Genomic DNA, 22,625 nt, shown 5'->3' with positions numbered 1-22,625 from the left:
GTTTATACTCATTTCCTAATCACATGATTAACCATCTATTATAACATCACTTCATAACGTGTATTCCAGAGCTAAAGTTCTGCTGTAACCAAGAGACCTATTTTGAAATCAGTAGTGAACAGCTTCACACACCCTGAGCCAGAGCATAGAGAGTTCTACTTCCATAGTAGGAAATAGTATTTGCAAATATTATGGATAGCTTCAACAACCAATCATATTTTAGAAATTATTACACCTAGTTCAAAGCTCAAAGCAAATTAATTCTCACAGTTACATATTATATCACCATATACAGTACTGTGCAAAAGCATATATATATATATATATAGATAAATGGAGCGGAGAGCCAGTTTGTAAATCTGCCAGAAACAAAAGATCACACACAAAATGCTGGAGGAACTCAGCAGGTCAAGCAACATCTATAGAAAAGGGTAAACAGCCAATGTTTCAGACCGAGGCCCTTCTTTAGGACTGAGAAGGAAGGGGGAAGATGCCTGAATAAAAAGGTGGGGGCAGGGGAAAGAGGATAGTTTGAAGGTGATAGGTGAAGCCAGGTGGGTGGCAAAGGTCGAGGACTGGAGAAGAAGGAATCTGATAGGAGAGGAGAGTGGACTGTAGGAGAAGGGGAAGGAGGAGGGGACCCAGGGGGAAGGAAGAGGCAGGTGAGAAGTAGTAAAAAGTCAGCGTGGGGAATAAAAGGAAAGGAGAGGGGGAGGGAATTTTTTTTTACCGGAAGGAGAAATCAATATTCATACCATCAGATTGGAGGCTACCCGATGGAATATAAGATGTTGGTGTTGCTCCTGCACCCTGAGCATGGCCTCATCTTGGCACAAGAGGAGGCCATGGATCAACACACTGGAACGGGAATGGGATTTGGAATTAAAATGTTTGGCCACCAGGTAGTCCCACTTGTAGCGGTTGGTTCAGAGGTGCTCAACGAAGTGGTCCCCCAATTTACAAAAGGTCTCACCAATGTAGAGGAGGCCACGTCGGGAACATGAGACACAATAGACAACCTCAGCAGACTCAAGGGTGAAGCGTTGCTTCACCTGGAAGGACTGTTTAGGGCCCTGAATGGAGGTGAGGAAGGAGGTGAATGGGCAGGTGTGACACTTAAGGCTGCTTGCAGGGATCGTGTTATTACGTGTGTACGTAATAAATTAGGGCAGTTCCCAGTATGCAGAGCAGGCTCTTCACCCCTGTACCAGAATTGACATTGGTGAGCTGGTCACACGCTGAGGTCAAACTGCAGCCGTTGCTGAAGTGTCCCGAATCAAGATGCGTTAGCTTTTACCCACTGTTTGTATTTAAAGAACAAACATAACATGGTGTCAGAAGTTGGCGTGGGGACTTAACACAGAGAGTGAGTGTACCGCGAACAACTAAGAAATAGATGCAAGTTCCGACGGACAGTGACAGAGAAAAGCAGGCCAACATGGCAATAGAGCTCTGTCTTAAATTCACCAGATACACCAAAAAATCCAGGTGAGAGCCCAAAAGTTCCAGTCATGGATAAACTCAGTCCTCCCACACCTATGCAGTTGACCAACAATTTAACAAATAACTGGAAACGCTTCAAACAGCGATTCAATATATTGCAAGCAGAGTCGGAGATGTGGATGAAAAATTGAAAGCATCTAACTTTCTACACATAATTGGCGAAGCTGCTTTGGACATCTATAACAGCTTTGAAAATTGATGAGACAACCCGGACACACTGATGACAAAATTTGAGATTTTGTCCCAAGTAAAAACATCACACTTAGAAGATCCAAGTTCTTTTCATATGACCAGAAACAAGGTGTTAGTTTTGACCAATAGTTACCTGAGCTTCACACACTAAATCCTGTGAGTTTGGGGATTTGAGAGACTCACTAGTTAGAGACAAAGTAATTTGCAGAACTTCACATAATGGCTCAGAGAAAGATTGCTGTGTGAAAAAGATTTAACGCTGGAAAAGGCTGCGGATATGTGTAGGGCAGCAGAGACCATACGATAACAAGCTAAGGAGCTGCCCAGGGCAGACACAACAGTGCATACTGTGAAAACAGAGGGCATAGCACAAGGCGTTTCTCAAAGCAACAGCATGGCAAAGAGGAAGGTTCAAAAACCAAATGTAGGCACATCCCAAAGACGTGTCCTACTTATGGAAATACCTGCAATAGTTATGGGAAGAATAATCATTTCGCAAAGTACTGCAAAGCTAGGAGCTCCCAAGAGAAAGGTGCACATGCTGGTGAGGAAGTGGACGAATCCTTTGTGGATTCTCTACAGACTGCTGGTGCTGGTCAAACAGTTTGGGTCATTCCAGTGACTGTGAATGAGACAGTAACTCCATTTATGTTTGATACTGGAGCCCAGGTGAATCTGTTGTCCATGGATGATTATAAGACTCTCACATTAAAGAGGAAGATTAAAAGTGACAGGCTATACTGGAGAGAACGTTCCAGAAAAAGGGGCTGAATAGTGACCTTCAAACACAAAGGGCAACACCTAAAGGCACAGCTACTGGTTGCAGAAAAGAGAGTACAGCCAATATTAAAAAGGTTCAACCTGGTGGAAAGAGTTTTTGTAGTGGCTTCACAATCCAAAGGTGACCACATACTCATGGAAGAGTATGCAGATGTCTTTGAGGAGCTCAGATGCTTAACTGATGTAATTCAAGAAACTCGTAACAGCATCCATGAGAGCTCCAGAGAGGTTATATAAGAGAAGCATAAGAACTCCTCTTTCCATAGAGATCTGTGCCAGTGACACGAGCATGACAGTCAGGATGACAGTACTGAACAGAGTGATCATGATGAATAAGTCACCAGTCTTGCTTTCACATCATGCAGCTTCGGCTCATAATCTGTCTCTCCCTGACTTCCAGTTAAAGAGCGGAAATTAAACATCTCCATGATTGTCTCCAAAGTTGAAGACGAAAAATATAAAGGAAGATGGGGAGACCACACAATACCCAAGGTCAGAACAACAGCACCAGTTCAACACAAATCAACAGGAGGGGTTTTGATCTATGATACACAGAAGGAGCTCTGTGAATTGAGACAGAATCAGTTGGAACTTGTGCAAAGACTCACTGACCACTGGAAGTAGTTCAAGGCTCCATTATGAGGCATGTGGAGCAAATTATAGTCACACGGCAAAAATAAGAACAGAGATGAACAGATAGGGTCTTGGCAGAAGGACGTGAAAGAAAGGAACATGTTGAGCCAAGTTCTCAGAAAGACACTAATATCAACACAGCAAGTGAAAGCAATACATCTCTGGAGTCAAACAGCAGACCAAAATGGGTCATCACACCACCTCAGAGATTGACTGAGAGTTCCTGAGTGAATAAGGGACCGTATTTTCTCATTACAATTGAAGTGAATGTAAATATCTATGTTGGAAAGCATTATTATTTTAAAGGGGGAAGATATGTTATTATGTGTGTACATAATAAAAGAACTGCAATTTCCAGTGTGCAATGTGGGCTGTTCACCCCAGAACCGGAAGTGACATTGGTGAGCTGGTCACATGCATTGAGGTCGAGCTGAAGCCATTGCTGGAGTGCCGCAAATGAAGATGTATTAATTTTTACCCACAGTTTGTCTTTATTAAGAACAAACATAATAGGGATAAATGCCTGGAGGAAGATTAGTGAGGAGGGACAAATGGACAAGGGAATCATGGAGGGGAGTGATCCCTGCAGAGAGCTGGGGGGTGGGGAGGTAAAGGTATGTTTAGTTGTAAGATCCCTTTGGAGATGGCAGAAGTTGCAGAGGAAAATGCATTAGATGCGGAGGCAGATGAGGTGGTAGGTAAGGACAAGAGGGACTCTATCACTATTATGATAGCAGGAAGATGGGGTAAGCACAGATGTAAGGGAAATGGAGGAGGGCAGCATCAATAATTCTTTAAAGGAAGAAGACATCTCTGATGTCCTGGAATGGAAAGCCTCGTCCTGGAAACAGATGCGGCATAGGTGAAGGAACTGAGAAAAGAAAATAGCATTTTTACAGGAGATAGGGTGGGAAGAGGTATAGTTGAGATAATTGTGGAAACCAGTAGGTTTATAAAAGATATCGGTTGACAGTTTGTCTCCAGAGATGGAGACAGAGAGATCAAGAAAAGGGAGGAAGGTGAAGTAACTTAAGAGCAGGGTGGAAGTTAGAGGCAAAATTGATAAAATTGACAAGCTCGGCATGGGTGCAGGAAACAGCACCAATACAGTCATCAATGTAGCGGAGGAAGAATTGGGGAGTATAACCAGGGAAGGCTTCAAACATAGACTGCTCTACAGAGCCGATGAAGAAGCAGAAATTGATTGGACCCACACAAGTGCCCATGGCTACCCCTAGGGTTTGGAGAAAGTGGGAACAGCCGAAGGAAAAATTGTTCAGGGTCAGGACTGGTTTGCTAGTTGGAGGATGGTAGCAGTAGAAGGGGATTGGTTGGTTCTTTTGTCAAGAAATAGGTGGAGGGTCTTGAGACCTCCTTGATGGGGGGATAGAAATGCATAGGAACTGAACATCGATGGTGAAGATGAGGCGGTCAGGGCCAGGGAATTGAACGTTACTGAGGAGACCGAGAGCATGAGAAGCATCATGGATGTAATGGGAAGGGACTGAACCAAGGGTGATAGAATGGAATTGAGATATGAGGATATGAGTTCAGTGGGGCAGGAGCAGGCAGAGACAATAGGCCTACGTGGACAGTCCGATTTGTGGATCTTCCGTAGGAAGTAGAAGCAAGCAGTGCAGGGTAAGGGAACTATGAGTTTGGTAACAGTGGTTGGGAATTCTCCAGAGTGGATGAGGTCAGTGATGGTGTTGGAGTCAGTTCTCTGATTGTGTGGAGTGGGGTCCTCCTTGAGAGATAGGTATGAGGACGTGTCTGAAAATTGCTGTCTGGCCTCAGAGAGGTAGAGGTCAGTGCGCCACGCTACAACAGCACACCCTTTGTCTAAGGGTTTGATACAAGGTTGGGATTTGGTGCAGAGAGACTGGAGGGCAGTGCATTTGGGAGGGGTCAAGTTGGTGGAGGAGAGAGGTGTATTGAAATCAAGACGGTTGATATCTCATCAGCAATTAGAGGTGAAAAGATCCACAGCAGGCAGAGAACCAGAGAGGAGCGTCCAAGAAAAGGAAGAGGGTTGGAGACAGGAGAAGGAAGCAAAAGATCTTGGGAATGGCAAGGGTGGAGTGCCACAAGAGGTTTGTGGGACAGGTAATAGAGAAGGAGTGCCATGGGCTGGGGATAGTGCGGGTGCAGACACACCCAGCCCTGAAACACCAGGCAAGGTAATTTGCCTCCAAACAATTGGTTTATTGATCATTACAGGATGGCTCTCCGGTGTTTCCCGCTCCCTCCCCTCTCCCTTCCCCTTTTCCCAACCATGATTCCCCTCTCCCTGCCCCCTTCCCTCTCTCAGTCCACTATAGAAACCCAGATCAGAATCAGGTTTATCATCACTCACATACACTATGTTATGACATTTATTTTCTTTTGTGGCAGCAGTACATTGCAATACATAAAATTACTACAGTACTGTACAAAGGACTTAGCGTCCCTAGCTATACAAATGTGCCTTAGACTTTTGTACAGTACTATTCTACCTTGAGATTCATTTTCTTGCAGGCATTCACAGTAAAACAAAGGAATACAATAGAATCAATGAAAAACTACATACAAAGACTGGCAAATAACCAATGTGCAAAAGAAGATGTGATAGATCAATAATACTGAGAACATAGGTTGTAGAGTCCTTGAAAGTGACTTCATAGGTTATGAAGTCAGTTTGGTGTTGAGGTGAGTGACGTTATGCACACCATTTCAAGAGCCTGATGGCTATAGGGTAATAACCGTTGCTGAACCTGGTCGTGTAGGACCCAAGGCTAGTGAGAAGAGAGCATGAACCTAGATGTGGTCCTTGATGATGGATACTACTTTCTTGTGATAGCATTCCTTGTAGATGTGCTCAATGGTGGGAGGGTTTGCCGACAATGAACTGGGCTATGCCCACCACTTTTTGTAGGCTTTTCTACATTATAGATCTAGTGACTGCAATCTACAATTTCAAGGTGACTATGTTAATGCAGAGCAACTGTCAACTTTAGTAGGTATTAATAATATTGATGCAGCTACACAATTTCAATTGCTACCCGCCCCCGCTTCATCACGCTACCCTCCAACAAACAGCAAGATGTTAGAAAATGTAGATTATTTCCCCCATTGGGGAAACAGTCTCTTGGGAAGGCAGAATTCATAATAAAATTCATCATCATGGTTAATTGAGCAGAAGGGTATTTAAAGATCAAGACTTCATAACTGGTCTAAAACTCAGTGTCTACCGGGCAGCAGTGATTTCTGGTCTCTTCATGCTTGGGAGTCCTGGTTGTCTACAGCAAAGGTTTCCAACCATGGACCAATAATATTAAGCAAGGGGTCCATGGAACCAGGTTGGGAACCCCTGGTCTAGAGCAACACCTCAAAGTACTGGAAGAGTACCATCAATACTGTCTCTGCAAAGCACTCAATTCAGTGAAAAGCAAAGCAAACCGACTACAGTGTAGAGACCCCAGGCCAAAATCCCTGGCATTGAAGACCTAGTTTTTCACTCAGGCAGACCATGTCATTTGCATGCCTAACATCAAACTCCCAAAACTATTCTAAGCTCTGTAGTGGGAACTTCCCATCCTTTTTTATGCCATGGAGCCTCACCATTAACCAAGCAGTCCATGGACCACAAATTGGGAACCAACCCCCTAGATGTACAAGGTTCAAGGATATGTTGATAGCTTTCTTAAAGAAATGCAAAATCCATACAGACTCCTGAGAATCTCAGGGCCCTCAGTCATGCAAAATAGAGAAGCAGAATAAACTGACTAGTGCTGGGAAAAAAAGATTCAGATCAGGAAGCCCTGCATGAGTAGCAGAAAGGATGCACCACCTCACAGACTTCTCAGCCATCCATTGTGTCAGGCACTTCCTGCCCCATCTAAGGGAGAATCTGCAGTTCCCACAAGGACTCATATGATACCTAATAATCCACAAAACTAACACAGGACACTTATAGAAACCATAATCCTTATATTCCTCATCAAAGCATTATACTTCATCACAATTGTATTATATTTTTAATTTCACAAGACAACTGCAATATTTTTGTTGATACAATAAATTATCTTTTTAAATTGTACAAACAGTTTTACATCAGTGATGTAAACTGGGCGTTTTGGGTCTTTCAACATCAGACAGTCTTGCCAAGCAACCCAGCCAGGGTTGATTAGACCCCAGCTTGTGTCCCAGCAACAGTGGTTCACGGGTCACAACTCTTGATCCATAGCCATCTGGAGGCTCACTCAGCAGCCTCGGTGACGGTCCTGATGGCTCCTTTCTTTGCAGCTCCATAATGCCAAGGAGAGAGTAGGTTCTGCACTGCAAGCGGTCAGCAAAACCTTGAAAGATATTAGACATTTCAAAGAAGTCATAAAATGGAGGCATCTTTAATGCACTGCAAAAGTTCTAAACTAATCCCTATGAAACCTAAGTATTCCTTCAAGCAATGACAGCAAAGGTCTAATACTTATTGAAAGTTCTGAATGAAGAAATTACATTAACATCACTCCACAACTGTATGCAGAGATAAGGAAACTCCTTTCTCAAATAAACATGAATAGATTTTGCAGGGACAGTTCGAAGAAACAACAGAACTAGAGGACTTCTTTTGTAGCTGATGGTAAAACATGTTAACAGAAGACAGCAACATTTACTAACTACGAGACTCACTCTTGTCTCACTGAAAATAATGAACACCAGTAATGAAACAGACAAAGAATGGTCTAACTGGAAGACAAAGTTTGAGAATTAACAAAGTCCAAGGTAACAATGTATTACCTGGACTGTTGAGGCAAATACTTTGGAAAAAGTTAAAACAAACTGAACTTATTTTACTCCCAAACAGTAATAATAAATATACAAATTTATTAGCTTCCATAAACACTGACTTTAAACTCAAGTTTTATAATGAACTTAATCACATGAAATCATTTTGTAGGAGCCATGTGTCTATTTATTGTCCGTATTGTATTTGTGTTGCACATCCTCACTCCGGATTAAAGTGATTTGTCATGTGAGTTTGGGTGGCGATAGAAATAAATGAATATAGTCATGTGTTCACCAGCATGGTGGCAGAGAGAGGGGGTGAGTAGGGAGCACGTATTTTTTCTTGACAGCTCGTCTTTGTGTGAATTTGATCCGATTACACTCATCTCACTCGTTTTTGTTTTATATGAATTACGGAAGAGTCAAATGATTTTATTGTTGATTTGTAATGAGGAATTAAACGTACTTTTTCAACTTAGAATTCAGTTACCATAGTTGGAAGTGCATTGTAGAGTGTGATACTCCCTCACTTACCCTCTCAGCAACTTTTAGTTTGGTTTTGAGTAGTTGCTACACATTTACTTTTAAACCATTTTTATATCAAACTAGACAATGGGGTGACCCATTGGGGCACCCTTTGAGAGAAGGGTAGCACAGTCTGATGTGACCAGAATGAACATTAAATGTTCCTGAATACTATGGGTATTGCTTTGGATATTGAAGAAGAAAACCTCACTTTATTAAAGAAGAACAACGCGTTGCAAAGCAAATATAGCTCCTCCTCGTTTAACAAAGGACACTTTTGATGGCATTATTTCTGGTTTATCTGCCATTCTCATGCCTCCCGTTGTCATTCTGGAGACATACAGCCCTTTCATCCCCTGTCTCTTCATCTCTTCTGCTGTTTGTTGTTTGTCTCTGATCCTGGAGACGTGCATGCCTCTCCTCCTCTGTCTCTTCTTCTCTCATTTTTTTTTTGTCCTGACTGTTTGATCCTGGAGTCATGTGGCCCTGGCCTCATCCGATTCTTGTTCTCTCCCTCTCCTTGCCGCTTCCCGACGACGTTTGGCATCATCTCTTGACCATAATGTCCCCCTTCTCTTTCCACACGGCATAATTAGGCTGACCATTTTTTTTTTACCCTAATGCTGGATAGAAGATACAAAGCAGTAACACCCAAGAATGCTGATTATTCTTGATGATGTGGTTGGCACTCTCCTAAATGGATGTGATATAGTCACCGCTGTCCTTTGACTGCAGCAAAGGGTTTTATGGGCGTCTCAAAGTATGTCATTACAGTAAGATTTAATTATCTTTTATTGATGGGTGGCAGTTAGATCTGTCCCAATCCTGCACATGCTGATGGTGATTAGCAGAATGTGACCCCTCGAAATAGAGCTGCCCTGCCCTTTCGCTCCAGTAGGTGTAGCTGCTGAGACTGGCCGTGCGCATGCGTCAAGCTGTCGCGTCCTGATTTCCATGATGGCAGATCGGCTCGCCGGTGAAGGTGAGCCAGTTGATTTTTGCGAATGAGCAATTTTATACGAATATATAACCCTGAACTTTGCCTGCATTCTGTAAGTTAGCGCATTTTAATTCGATTTAGCCAAAAAAAAGTGCCACTGTAATGCACTGTTTGCGCTAATTGGAGCTCACAAACAGACAGAGCATGAGAGTTTTAGTAGTATATAAATTCAAAGTAAATATATAATAAAAGTACCTATAATTTCACCATGTACAACCCTGAGATGCATTTTCCTGCAGGTATTCACAGTAGAACAAAGAAATACAATTGAATCAATGAAAAATTACACACAATCAAAGACTGACAAAAAACCAATGTGCAAAAGACGACAAACTGTGCAAATACAAAAAATGACAAATATGAGGCATTAGATTAGAAATTAAATTTAATTTTATTCTTTCATCCTTTTTTAAAAATCTAATATTAACTCACATGTCACATCATCTCAAGGTGTAATTTGATACACCATTTAATATCTCAAGCTGACTGCTCATTTTAGTATATTTTACCTGCTATTATTATTGCCAAGAAAATCACTGGCACTTCATTGAAAGGGGGCACTGACAATGCTTATAGGCAAGATATTAAATATTAAAATAAACTCCTGCTACTCAGGTTCCAAATAAACATTTCAATGCTTATACTTGATGCATTTCTTTCCGTTACTAAGCCCACGTAAAAGGTTAGTGTGAGCATGCAGTCGCCTTCTAGTTCTGACCTAAAATGGCAATTATGATCTTATGTCAGAGCATCCTCATTTCTATATTTAAAACATGTCTAGAGTACCATGTGAAACATTTGGTGCTCTGGATATCAGGATATCTTTCAAAATAGTGCCAATTTCATTGCTGCTGGTAATAAGGGAACAAGTTACCCTTCAACCATCAAGCTCCTGCACCAACATGATTAATTTCATTCTTCTCCACAATGAACTGCTTCCACAACCTATGGACTCACTTTCAAGGACTCTGCAACTCATGTTCTCTGTATTATTTATTTATTATCTTTTTTGTATTTGCACAGATGGTCTTCTTTTGCACATTGGTTGCTCGTCTTTGTGTACTGTATAGTTTTTCCATCAACTCTATTGCATTTCCTTGATCTACAATGAATGCCTGCAAGAAAATGAATCTCAGGGTAGTATATAAGTATATTTTGACAACAAATTTACTTTGAATGTTGATCTCATTGTGTCTGTGAATCAGCCAAAACCAATTAAAAAAAGAATCAACCTTGAGATGTTTATATTGCCTTGAGAAGTCAGTAACCCAATTATTATCTTGACAACTATTCAGAGAGATCAGGATGAGTCACAAAAACAATGAACATGGGCCATGAGTCAACATTCGAGTGTTGTATCCTTTCGGAGCCAGTAAAGTAGTAAAAGTTACACATAGGTGTATTCCACATCAGAGAATGAGTCAACACTGGAAAGGAATGTTGCTGAATGCACTGTCTGAATTGTGTTTTTGTCAATGCTAAAGATAACTTGAAATTAAAAAAACATTCCCACCCTTTTCACATTGCACAACAGTTGAAGGAAACTCTCCTCTCAAGCTCTTCCTCAGTCAAAGTTCTTTTCAATGCAAAGTGCATCTTATTTAAAATCATAATGATGCATCTCATGGTTGATCGTGAGACTGTTTCATATTGAGGATTTTATTTACTCCAATCTCTTCGAAAGTGCAAAGACAGTGCAGCCAGTAATAAAATCAATGATATTTAAATAAGAGTTACGTTTTATTTCTATAGGTACAGTGACAAATTTAATCTCCAATAAAACACCTTTTTTGGAAAATAACAAGGGATTTGATACAGCAGATCAAGAAATGCCCCTCCAACTTAACTGGTGTCTTTTAGCTCAATAACATTTGTATTTCAATATCAGCCAATTGGTTGTAAACTGCATTCGGTTCTTCTCTTAGCACTGTTGCAGAGTTGAAAATTACCCAGGAATTTGTGGCCACTAGTTAGAATTAAACAATACAGTCAGATGAACTAATGGAAACAGGAACATTATTGTCTGTATCCAACCACTAGTTCAAATAATAATGTAAATAATTACCTACTTTTTAAAAATATCTTTTGTAAATGCAACAAGAATCTTTGCTGATACATTTGTTGTCCTTTCTGTTACATTGCCCATGTACTAGAGGTATTTAAATATTGTTCCCAGCCCTTAGCTATTCACATCCTGTCGTTCCACAAAATCAACCATTCCAGCAATTGATAATACAGAAATCTGACTAGTTACATGTTTAAAAAGGTATTTAAGTATAAATTTTCAAACCTTGTGCTAGGATACTTGGCACTTCAAGATATCCACAAGATAATCACATTAATATGCTCCCTGTGCTATATTCTAGCAACTTCTATTGCATGTACACTTATTTTTTTTATGATTGAGATAATTTGGTACCTTTAACAGGATTTATGAAAAAAATAAAAACATTACAGTACATGATCAAATCTTGAATGTCAAAATAAAATTAATTTAAAACTAATTCTGAATTTGATCACAGAACATAGTTAATGAAGATTTCCATTCATTCCAAAAATGTGACATGTCGAACCAGAAATTTCACATTCTACACAATTCGGTCTATTTACCCTTAGGTGATATTTAAATTGGCATTTATTTGATTTAGCTTAGTTATGTGTGACAGTTCAAAGCCAACTTAATTCATTTTCAATAATTACAACAAAATAGCTCCACCATGGAGCCAAAAAAAATTCAGTTTCTTGCAGATAGAATATTGTTTTATGGTACTTACTTAAACCTAGATTTTTTTGTAGTAAAGTATTATCTTCTGCACATTATTCACCATAAAACAAAGTGTGAAGGTGCAATTAAGCAATCTTGACTCATTAGTTTACACTGTTTCGCATTTGTATCAAATGCTACACATATGGTGGCATGGTATGTAGTGGTTAGTACAACATTTTACAGCACAGGGGACACAGGTTCAATTCCCGCCAATGCCTGTAAGGAGTTTGTACACTCTCCCAGTGACCGCGTGGGTTTCCTCTGGGCGTTGCGGTTTCCTCCCACAGTCCAAAGACATACCGGCTGGTAGGTTAATTGGTCATTGTAAATTGTCTCGTGTTTAGGCTACGATTAAATCGGGGGTTGCCGGATAGCATAGCTCAAAGGGCCTAAAGGGCCTATTCAGCACAATATCGCAATAAATAATTAAATCTTGCGATTTCAATTTAGTTTTGAATGTTTTTATAAACTGACAATGGGGCCAAAATATTAATCAAAGCATCCTGTTTTTTGTAAGTACATGTAACCATCAAGTTATTTCATCTTTCTGAGATTTTGTAATGCCATATCAAAAGAGTTCTAAAACCATGGGAAGGTGACCAGGAATGTACAAAGAACTATTTGCCTTGCTATCAAAAATTGAACAGGGACTGTTTTCCACTTGAGGAGAAGCATTTCCCTTGGAGTAAACTGAGGTCAGGTACTCGTGAATAAAAATATCAAACTTATACCACATCAATCTGTCATGCTACAAGCTGGTAGTCAAATGCTTAGCAGTCCAGGGAAACTTTGTTCTTCTCATGAATACATTCCCCATGCAGTTATGTTAATGGACATAAAGTGCAGCAAAGTTCAGGTTTAATTGCCAGTCATTCCAATTTAGCTGTTCCATCAACCAAGAGAGATCATGGAGAAGCCTCCTTAGTTCTGCCCTTGCTCAGACAATCATTAATATTACCTGTTATATTATGACATGCAAGCTATAATAAGTTCACTGAAGATCTGACCTCAGTGAACTTCCCATCAGCCAACTCCAACAATCTCTCGTCAAAGTGGAGTTAATTTATGAAAGGAGTCAGGGAAATCTCATTGTAGGAAAATTTATCATAAATCAATTACATGGACATTGTAAATAACTTGGCGGGGGGAGAAGCAGGGTTCTTACCATTCTTCCATTAAAGGCTGCAACTGAAAACCTTCACCTCCATTCTAGGACCAAGACTTACTTACTAATTTTTATTTAGAGATACAGCATGATCTTCCGGCACTTTGAGCCACTCCGCCAATAACCCACCTATTTAACCCTAGCCTAACCATGGAGCATTTACAATGACCAATTAACCTACTAACCGGTATGGTCTTTGGACTGCGGGAGTAAACCGGGGCAAACTCACACAACCCACAGGGAGGATGTGCCATCTAAACTCAATCATCAAATCACAGTAGGCAGTCTGAAGAAAGATTGGAAGAATTAAATCTTTTCAGCCTAAGTAGACGTAGAATGAGAGGAGACGTGATAGAAATGTTCAAAATCATTAAGGGTATAAGTAAGGTGGATGCCAGCTGCTACTTCAAAATTAATCTGTCAACGAGGACATGGGGTCATAGGTGGAGATTGGTTAAGGGGAGATTTCAGACTAACATCAGGAAGCATTTCTTTACACAGCAAGTTGTGGACACATGGAACAAACTACCTAGTTGTGTAGTTGAGAGTAGTATCTTAGTGACTTTCAAATGTAAACTCGATAGTTATTTCAACACACTATGTGAGCAGGAATTTGACAAGATTTGTTAGGCCAAATGGCCTGTTCTTATCAAAAACTTTCTAATGTTCTAAAAACACACTTAGAGGCTGAAATCCAGTGTACTATTCAATCCTTTGCTGTGGAGGAATAGAATAGACCTTCCAGTTAAATAGCAAGACAGCAAAATGTCTACCGAACATATCCCTGTCACAAGCTCTGCCTTCTGATAGTCAAGATCAAGCAAGATGTAGTAAACCTAAATGACTTTTGATACCTTAATCGACACCTCTTAGTAAAAGGAAACTTTGATGACAAAATTCATCACCGCTACCTGTTCTCAAGCACAACTTGTTAACTAAGAAAAGGGATGTTCAAAGACCAAGTCCTCAAATCAGCACCACGTCTTAGCAGAAGTGATCACCTCAATTCTCCATAACTCATAGACAACCTCAAAGCATCAGAAAAATTTCACTGTTGCTTCAAAACCCTCTAAACCAGTGGTTCTCAACCTTTTTAATGCCATGAACCAATACCATTAACCGAAGGGTCCATGGACCCCAAGTTGGGAACCCCTGCTCTAAATTGATTATCAAAATAGCCATAATGACATCAGCATCCACTCTCGGGCCAATATCCCAGTTCTGATCACGCTTGAGCAACTCAACTATTTGGGCCGATACATGCCCAAAGCCAGAGTCCTAAGAGGAGTGCTCTGAGTTCCTTGAAGGGAAAAAGATGTTCAATAGTACAGAGAAAATGCTTTGAAGAGGTTTCAATATTCCTCCAGAAAAAAAAGTAACATCCTTACTTACTGCAATCCTTAGCCCATAATATATCAAAATGGAGAGGGAGCATCTTGGCCAGAAATGTGCACATTAGGGCTTAATGAAAGGACCATTCCAAGACTGGCTGCATTCAATGGAAGGAAGACCCAATATCCCAATAGCTACCTAACTACAATGTCTGTGGCACAGTCTGCACAACCCTTGTAGGTCTCTACAAAAGCCACAGAATTGGATGGAGTCAACCCCAGGGGACTGCCCAAGGAGGAGAGCAACAATGAAAGGCGTTACAAATGGCCTACTGTCTCTAAGTTAGAGTGGAAGGGGCTGGGGGAGAAAAAACAAAATCAGCCACAGTTCAAACTTACAGAAATGCAAATGACCAGTTCAGTACAGGATATGACTATATTGCAAAACTCCTCTGAAATTGAATAAGATTCCAATTGTCACTGCTCAAGATCTGAAACTCTCCTCTCAGATCAACAGCAGTGTCTAAAACAGGGATTCCCAACCTTTTTCATGCCATGGACCCCTACCATTACCTGATGATCTGTGGACTCCTGTTTGGGAGCTTCTGGTCTAAAAGGACAACAAAAACTCTTCAAAACATTTTGACCGCATGAAAAAAATTTCCACATAATAAATACCACAATAGGCAAGCCATCAAAGTTCTCCAAAAAATAAACAGTGCAGCAAAATACTCCCCAACTGCACTCTCTCCAGCGTAAAATATTCCAAATGGAACAGAATTCTCTACTCCTTATGGCCTCTTTCTTTGACTAAGCTATTAGTCACCAGCCTAATATTACCACTTTTTGCTCCGTTTTCAAATTTTATCCAACTTCATTCCTACTGAATAAAGTGTCAAGTTAAAAGACGCTTTATGAATTTCAGAATAACTCACAAAAGAGTGTTGTGAACCTGCTGATTTGGCAATATAATCTCAGTCTAGACTCTACAGAAGTGGTTCCCTACCTGGGCTGGGGTCCACAGACCCCTTGGTTAATGGTAGGGGTCCATGGCATGAAAAAGGTTGGGAACCCCGATCCAAAAAAATGTATATAAATTAACTAATTCAACTTCACCTTAAGTTTTACTGTTTGCTAAAATTATTCAGAGTTAACAAATAAATTACATACAACAGTCATGTTAAATAATTATCCCAACCATTTAACAACAAATTTAAGCAAAATATTTAAACAAATATTGTTTACAACTATAGACACTTAAAATAAGTAGCTTTAATAAAGTAAAAACACAAAAGCATTTTATATTAGCAGGAGAGCCCAGTATCTATAATCAATTAGCAATATACAGTACTTGCTGATGTTGACCAGTATTGAAATACATTATAAACATATAAGCTTCCAACTTTTAATCTTGACTGAACTGCATTTTTAACTTTTAAACAAAATGTAGAGTTGTTTCTTTCTCATTTAGCAGCTCAAAGGGAAATTGTTCAGTTTTCCATATACATCACACCCTGATGACAACTCTTTCTCTCAGTAACCAAACATGACAACTCTTACCATTTCTGACTGGCCACTCGGTTTCCTCTCTTCTAACCTGTTCCTCCTTTGAGGCAGCACTGGGCTAACCACTACACTACAACGCTTTATAGTACCAGTGACCTGGGTTCAATTTCCGCTGCTGTCTGTAAGGAAGTTTGTACGTTCTCCCTGTGACCACATGGGTTTTCTCCGGGTGCTCCGGTTTCCTCCCACATCCCAAATAGGCACCGGTTAGTAGGTGAATTTTACATTGCAAATTGTACCATGATTAGGCTATGGGTTGCTGGGGGTACAGTTCAACGGGCCAGAAAGGTTTATTCTGCGCTGGATCTCAATAAATAAACTAACTTTTTAATCTTATAATAATACAGAACCCTAAACCCCCCCTCCACCTCTTGTCCCATTCCCCTTCCCTAGTTCCTTGAACTACTGCAACGTATTCTCTCACACATGCCCATCAATATTCTGAGGAGTACATCTTTGGGATTTGGAAGGAAATTGGAGAATGGAAAAAACCCACATCATTGTGAAGAGGATAAATAAAATATATATACGCACACACCCCAGTGAGATTGGGACATCCCTGTCCTAGCATGTTAAGTCAGCTCTAGCTAACTGGGGAGATGAAATCAACAGTGAGGACCAATGGCGAGGAAAGCTCTGCAACACTTTGTGGAAAACACCCACTGCAAAACAAGGGATATCCCTAGTTTGTAACAACTACTTGTATCTCTGGACCCGGACTTCAAGGTCAAGAGACTGGAACTGCTCCAGTCAATGGTTTTTTCATTTTAAAAACGGTCTCGCGCAGGTTTCCTGTCATCATCAGACATGATGGACAACCATCATATACGTACAAGAAGCTGATATTAGAAGGAATGGACAAGTCTAATCTATGTTAAAAATGAGTCCAACAACAATGCAAAAAGATTCCTCCAAATTAACACTATGAACAAGTAATAAAGCAAAATAAAAATATTGTACACTTGATTTTTCATACCATATCAACTGTTCCAGTCAGGTTTGCTGTTCCTGCTTGATCGAAGTTTGGTGACAGCTCTGTTCCAGTGGCCATCATTTTTCAATCGAAAGGAGCTCAGTAATTTCTGTAATTCTCACCATCTTCATCCTCAGCTTGTTTTTTTTAAGAATAAATAAAATGGACAATCAACCCAAGGTCACCTCTTGTAATAAGTTTATTTTTTTTTCTTTGAAACAATCATTTGATTGCCATTGAAAGCAATTTATTATTATTGGTTATTAATGTCCATGGTTTATTTCCACCATCAGCTGAAAGTCCTTCCTTGTTGCCAGATGGCAAAATCTTTCGTCTTCTGAACAGAATGGGCTCTGGAAGATAACAATAAAATGTTTCAGTCACTCAACAACTGATCTAATAAAACAATGTTAATTATCTAAGTATTAATGTAATCTGTCAGTTGTTAAGCTACAGGACAGTAAATTCACTATCACAGTCGATTGATTTTATTTTTCACGTTCATGTAATGGAATTTACAGTCACTAAAAAATTGTCAGTTAGATGTCAGAACTACAAGGAGGTGCATGGCAGCATAGTAGCTAGCGCAACGCTTTAGAATGCCACTGATTGGGATTCAATTCTCACCACTATCTGTAAGGAGTTTATACATTCTCCCCCTGACTATGTGGGTCTCTCTGCGTGGCTGCTCCAGTTTCCTCCCACTTTTCAATGGCATACAGGTTCATAAGGGTTAGTAATTAGTAGGCATGCTATGTTGGCACCGGAAGCATGATGACACTTGCAGATTGCCCTCAGCATATCCTCGGACTAACGCAAATAACACAATAACTGTATGTTTCAATGTACATGTGGCAAATAAAGCTAATCTTTAACAATTGTTCAAATCACGTAAATCTAAACGTAAAACAACTGCGCCACGGACAGTCCCAAGCCAAGCTGCGAAAGGAGGAAGGTTGGGCATGGAGCCAGCAACCCATCCCATCAAAACCCAAAGCTACAGAAACACCAATAGAAGCTCCAAAGACCTCATCCCTGGAAGAGGAAAGATACACCAGGAAGATTGGTGGGGGGGTGGGGGGGTTACCAAAAACACATAAATATCTACAGAGAGCATTCTAACTGGCTGTATCACTGTCTGGTATGGGGGGGGGTGCATTGCGCAGGATCAAAATAAGCCGCTGAAAGTTGCAAACTCAGTCAGCTCCATCATGGACACTAGCGTCCCCAGCATCTTGGACATCTTCAAGGAGCGATGCCTCAAGAAGGTGACAGCCATCATTAAGGACCCCATCACCCAGAACATGCCTTCTCATTGCTACCATTGGGAAGGAGGTACAGGAGCCTGAAGGCACACACTCAACAATTCAGGAACAGCTTCTTCCCCTCTGCCATTCGATTTCTGAATGGACATTGAACACATGAACACTTCCTCACTACTTTTTTTTTTCCTCTATTTGCACTAAATATTTAATTTAACTTTTAAAATATGTACATATTTCTTCCTGTAATTGATAGTTTTTATAATTATGTATTGCAATGTACTGCTGCCATAAACCAACAAATTTCACGACCTATGCCAGTGATATTAAACCTGATTCTGGTTCTGAACTGGCCCAGGACAGAGACTCTGGAAAGCCACAGTCGCCAGCCTATGCCCCAGTAGGGGTGATGGGTTTAAGTAAAGATAAAACACAAATGGTATTTCAGCCCAATATTGATTTGGAAGACAAATCTGAAGACGAGTTTGATCAAGTATGTATATCTGTGTATACTTATTAGAAAAATGCAGCAATATACATCACTACAGCCATTGACTCTGTCAACTGGGAGAGATCATGGAGCTCTCTCCCCCAATTCAGCTGCCCAGAGAAATTCACCGCCATCTTAAATTTGCTTCTTGATGACGTGCAAGCTGCGATCATAAATCAGCTCAGTGAAAGCATACACTGCTGCCGCGGCACTTTTTCAATCAATGCTGCCCCTCACATTCAACAAACTTCCTATGGAAGTAGAGTTATCTTCAGAACTACAGGCTGTTTCCAGGGTGAATCTGTGAAATTCATTGGCCAAGTCAATGGGTATCTTTAAAGTGGACATTGACAGGTTTTTGATGAGAGAGGGCATCAAAGGTTATGGGGAGAAGGCAAGAGAATGGGGTTGAGATGAATAATAAATCAACCATGATGGAATGGCGAAGCAGACTCAATGAGCCAAATGGCTTAATTCTGCTCCTATGCCTCATGTTTTTTTGTCAATAATAAAGAAGGATAACCATCCTCTCCCTGACCAACATCCCCAACACTGAGGGCCTAATTATACTCAGTCAACTCTGATGGACATTCCACACCACCCACATACCCAACAACAGGGTACTTAGAAAGACACTAGGTGGGCCATAGAGAGTGTCCTATCTGGATGCACAGTGGCTTGGTATGGCAACTACTTTGCCTGAGACTGCAAGAATCTCCAGAGTTGAGGTCACAGAAACCAGGCTCCCCTCCATGGACTTTGTTTATATTTTCATTGCTTCTATATAGCAGCCAAAGATTCCACCCATTCCGGACATTCTCTCTTCCCCCCTTTCCCACTGAGCAGAAGGTACAAAAGCCTGTACCACCAGTCTCAAGGATAGCTTCTATCCCACTGTTATAAGACTATTGAATGGTTCCCTAGAACAATAACATAGACACTTCACTTCATAATCTACTTCATTAGCATATAAGTCATTAGATTTGCACATTAATTTCTGCCTGCATTGCACTTCCTCTGTAGCTGTTACACTTCATTATTTATTTACTTATTGAGATACAGTACAGAATCAACCCTTTCAGCAATGCTGCCCAGCAACCCCTGATTTAACCCTAGCTTAGTCACAGGACAATTTACAACGGCCAATTAACCTACCAAGAGGAAACCAGAGCACCTGGTCACAGGGAGAATGTACACACTCCTTACAGGCAGCAGGATTATTAAAGTATTATTACACTTTATTATGCACTCTACTATTTTCTCTCTCAATGCACCGTTGTAATGATTTGATACGTATAAATAGTATGTAAGACATGTTTTCCACTGTATCTCAGCACGTGACAATAATAAACCAAATCCAATTCTGTATTGTTTTATGTTACACTACCTCAAAGCATAGTCGTAACGATCTGATATGTATAAAAAATATGCAAGACGGTTCTTAACTGCATTTCGGTACATGTGACAATAATAAACCGAATCCAATTCTGTTATTGCTTTACGTTGCATAACCTCAAAGCACAGTTGCATTGAACAGTATGCAAGACAAGTTCTTCACTGTATCTCGGTACATGTGACAATTCCAACCCACGGGAAGGGGGTGGCTCCTCAGTCCCGAGCAGCTGCCCAGAAGACGAGGAGAGGAGATGGGATGAGATGAGAATGAGTGGAGGGAAAGTGCAGGGTACAACTTTCCCTTGTTTTTGTTTTGGCGCCAGCATTTGGCAGCTGTCACTCACTCACTCACCCGATCCGGGCAGAAACACGCACTTGGCGATCCCACGGGTGTAGAGCAGTGCGATGAAGTTTGACTGCTCACCCTGCCTTTGTACCAGAGCGGGGAACGCTGAGGGAGGAGGACGGGGTACCGCCCGAGCTGTCAGTCGGCGGCCGACACCGAATCGCACCCCACCCCAACTCACTCACCTCACACACGTCCGGGCTTAACCCCCCTCCACGAAGCCAGTCAGCTTCGGAAGGTCAGCGTCGTGGTGCAAGCTCTCTGCCTGTCATGAACAAAGCGAAGGTCGGTTCCGTTTTGTTTCCCGCGGCGATAACTCACCGACCTCCTCTCCGCTCCGTTGGAGCACCTACCGCTCGCCACCCAGGCTGGCGAATCACCCCGCCTACCAGCCCCAGACCCAACCAATTGAACTCGGCGGGTAGGCTGTGCTAAATGACCGACGGTCTGCTTGACCAATAACAACTGTGGATTCTGCCTGATGCGATGGGCGTGAGCACTCTTTAATCCTGATTGGACTATCGCGTGGTCCAATCGTTGCACAAAGATCTGCGAGCCGAGGCTAAAGATTTGCAACGTTATTTGATATCAAAAGCTAAAATAAAAGAGATGCTGAAAGTAAATTAGAAGAAATAATGTATAATACGTGAAACTGGGAGGTGATAATTATTTAGAAGTTTATTGCACTGCGGCTAGAGTTAAGATGCTGACAGTGATTGATGTTTCAGTTAACAAATCACAAAGAAAGATTAACATTAGGGCGGGCACTAAGTGTCTATGACATTTGATGAACATTGACATTATCCAATAGGATCTGCCAGTTCGGGATGGGTCGCGCCCTCTGTACACAATAAAGTGTGAAACAACAATAGAGCGCTTGTTCTAATTCACGCCATGTATGGGGTTTGTGTGTTGTGAGTTTCCCCCTCAGAACAGAGTTTTAATTTTCCTCTGCGTCTTTTCAACCTGAGAGACGAAAGAAATATTGCATTTGCCCGCATAACATGCAGAATTCAGTAAGGCAAAATAAAAATTGAATTTTTCAGCGCGAAAATCTTTGGGTCATCGACCTGACTGTTGATATTGATACGTTCTATACAGGTGCTGTCTGTCTCAGATATTCTCAACATTTTCTGCTTTTATTTCGATTTTCCAGCATTTATATTATTTAGTGGGGATTCTTTGCAGAAGAGACTGGCTAAACATGCACAGTCGAGTAGATTTATTACATAAATGCTTTGCATTCTCGCCCACATGCAAGATGATTATAGTGATTCACTTAAATACCCATGTGTAGGATGTAGACTTGGCCTTTCTATTTACACACCATCTGTTAAGGTTACCTCTTAGACTGCCTCATTTGGTTAGAATCAGAATCAGGTTTATTGTCATTGACATACATCCTGAAATGTGTTGTGCAGTATATTTAAAAAATTATTTAGGGATACAGAATGGAGTAGGCTTTTCAAGACACACCGCCAAACATCTCCAAATGACCCGGATTTAACCCTAACCTAATCATGGGACAATTTACAATGACCAATGATCCTACCCAGTATGTCTAGGCGCTGTGCGAGGAAACTAGAGCGCCCGGAGAAAACTCACGAAGTCCACAGGAAGGATGTACAGAGACTCCTTACAGAGGACACCAGGGTTGAATTCTGAATTCTGACAGCCTGAGCTGTAATACCATCATGCTATGCTACTGTGGCATGATAAATTACAATAAAAACTAGATTAAAAAATGAACAGTGCAAAAAGAGAGTGTAATAGTGAGGTGGTGTTCATGAGTCCATGGACTGTTCAGAAATCTGATGGCACCCCCCCCCCCGCTGATTTCTCACGCGCCTCATTTGAGATTTAGAACCATAGAACATTACAGCACAGAAACAGGCCTTTTGGCCCATCTTAGCTGTACCAAATCATTTTTCTG

At 41.0% G+C, this 22,625-nt stretch overlaps 2 protein-coding genes across 2 annotated transcripts in view; both read right to left on the bottom strand.

Moving 5' to 3' along the window:
• LOC134340331 (rho GTPase-activating protein 23-like) overlaps window positions 1-17,425 on the bottom strand; it is a 490,201-nt gene extending 472,776 nt beyond the window's left edge. Inside the window, exon 1 of the mRNA XM_063037438.1 lies at window positions 17,203-17,425. Coding sequence (XP_062893508.1) covers window positions 17,203-17,280 — 78 coding nt within the window. The 5' untranslated portion in view covers window positions 17,281-17,425. The remainder of the gene's footprint in view (window positions 1-17,202) is intronic.
• A 6-nt stretch (window positions 17,426-17,431) lies between these two features.
• Window positions 17,432-22,625, bottom strand: part of socs7 (suppressor of cytokine signaling 7) — a 161,616-nt gene continuing 156,422 nt past the window's right edge. Inside the window, exon 10 of the mRNA XM_063037443.1 lies at window positions 17,432-17,552. The gene's annotated coding sequence lies outside the window, so the exon portion shown is untranslated. The remainder of the gene's footprint in view (window positions 17,553-22,625) is intronic.

The sequence above is a fragment of the Mobula hypostoma genome, chromosome X1 (genome assembly GCF_963921235.1).
Source record: "Mobula hypostoma chromosome X1, sMobHyp1.1, whole genome shotgun sequence".
NCBI lineage: Eukaryota > Metazoa > Chordata > Chondrichthyes > Myliobatiformes > Myliobatidae > Mobula > Mobula hypostoma.
The sequence above is the reverse complement of the archived record's forward strand: the minus strand, read 5'-3'. Positions and strand labels throughout refer to the sequence as shown.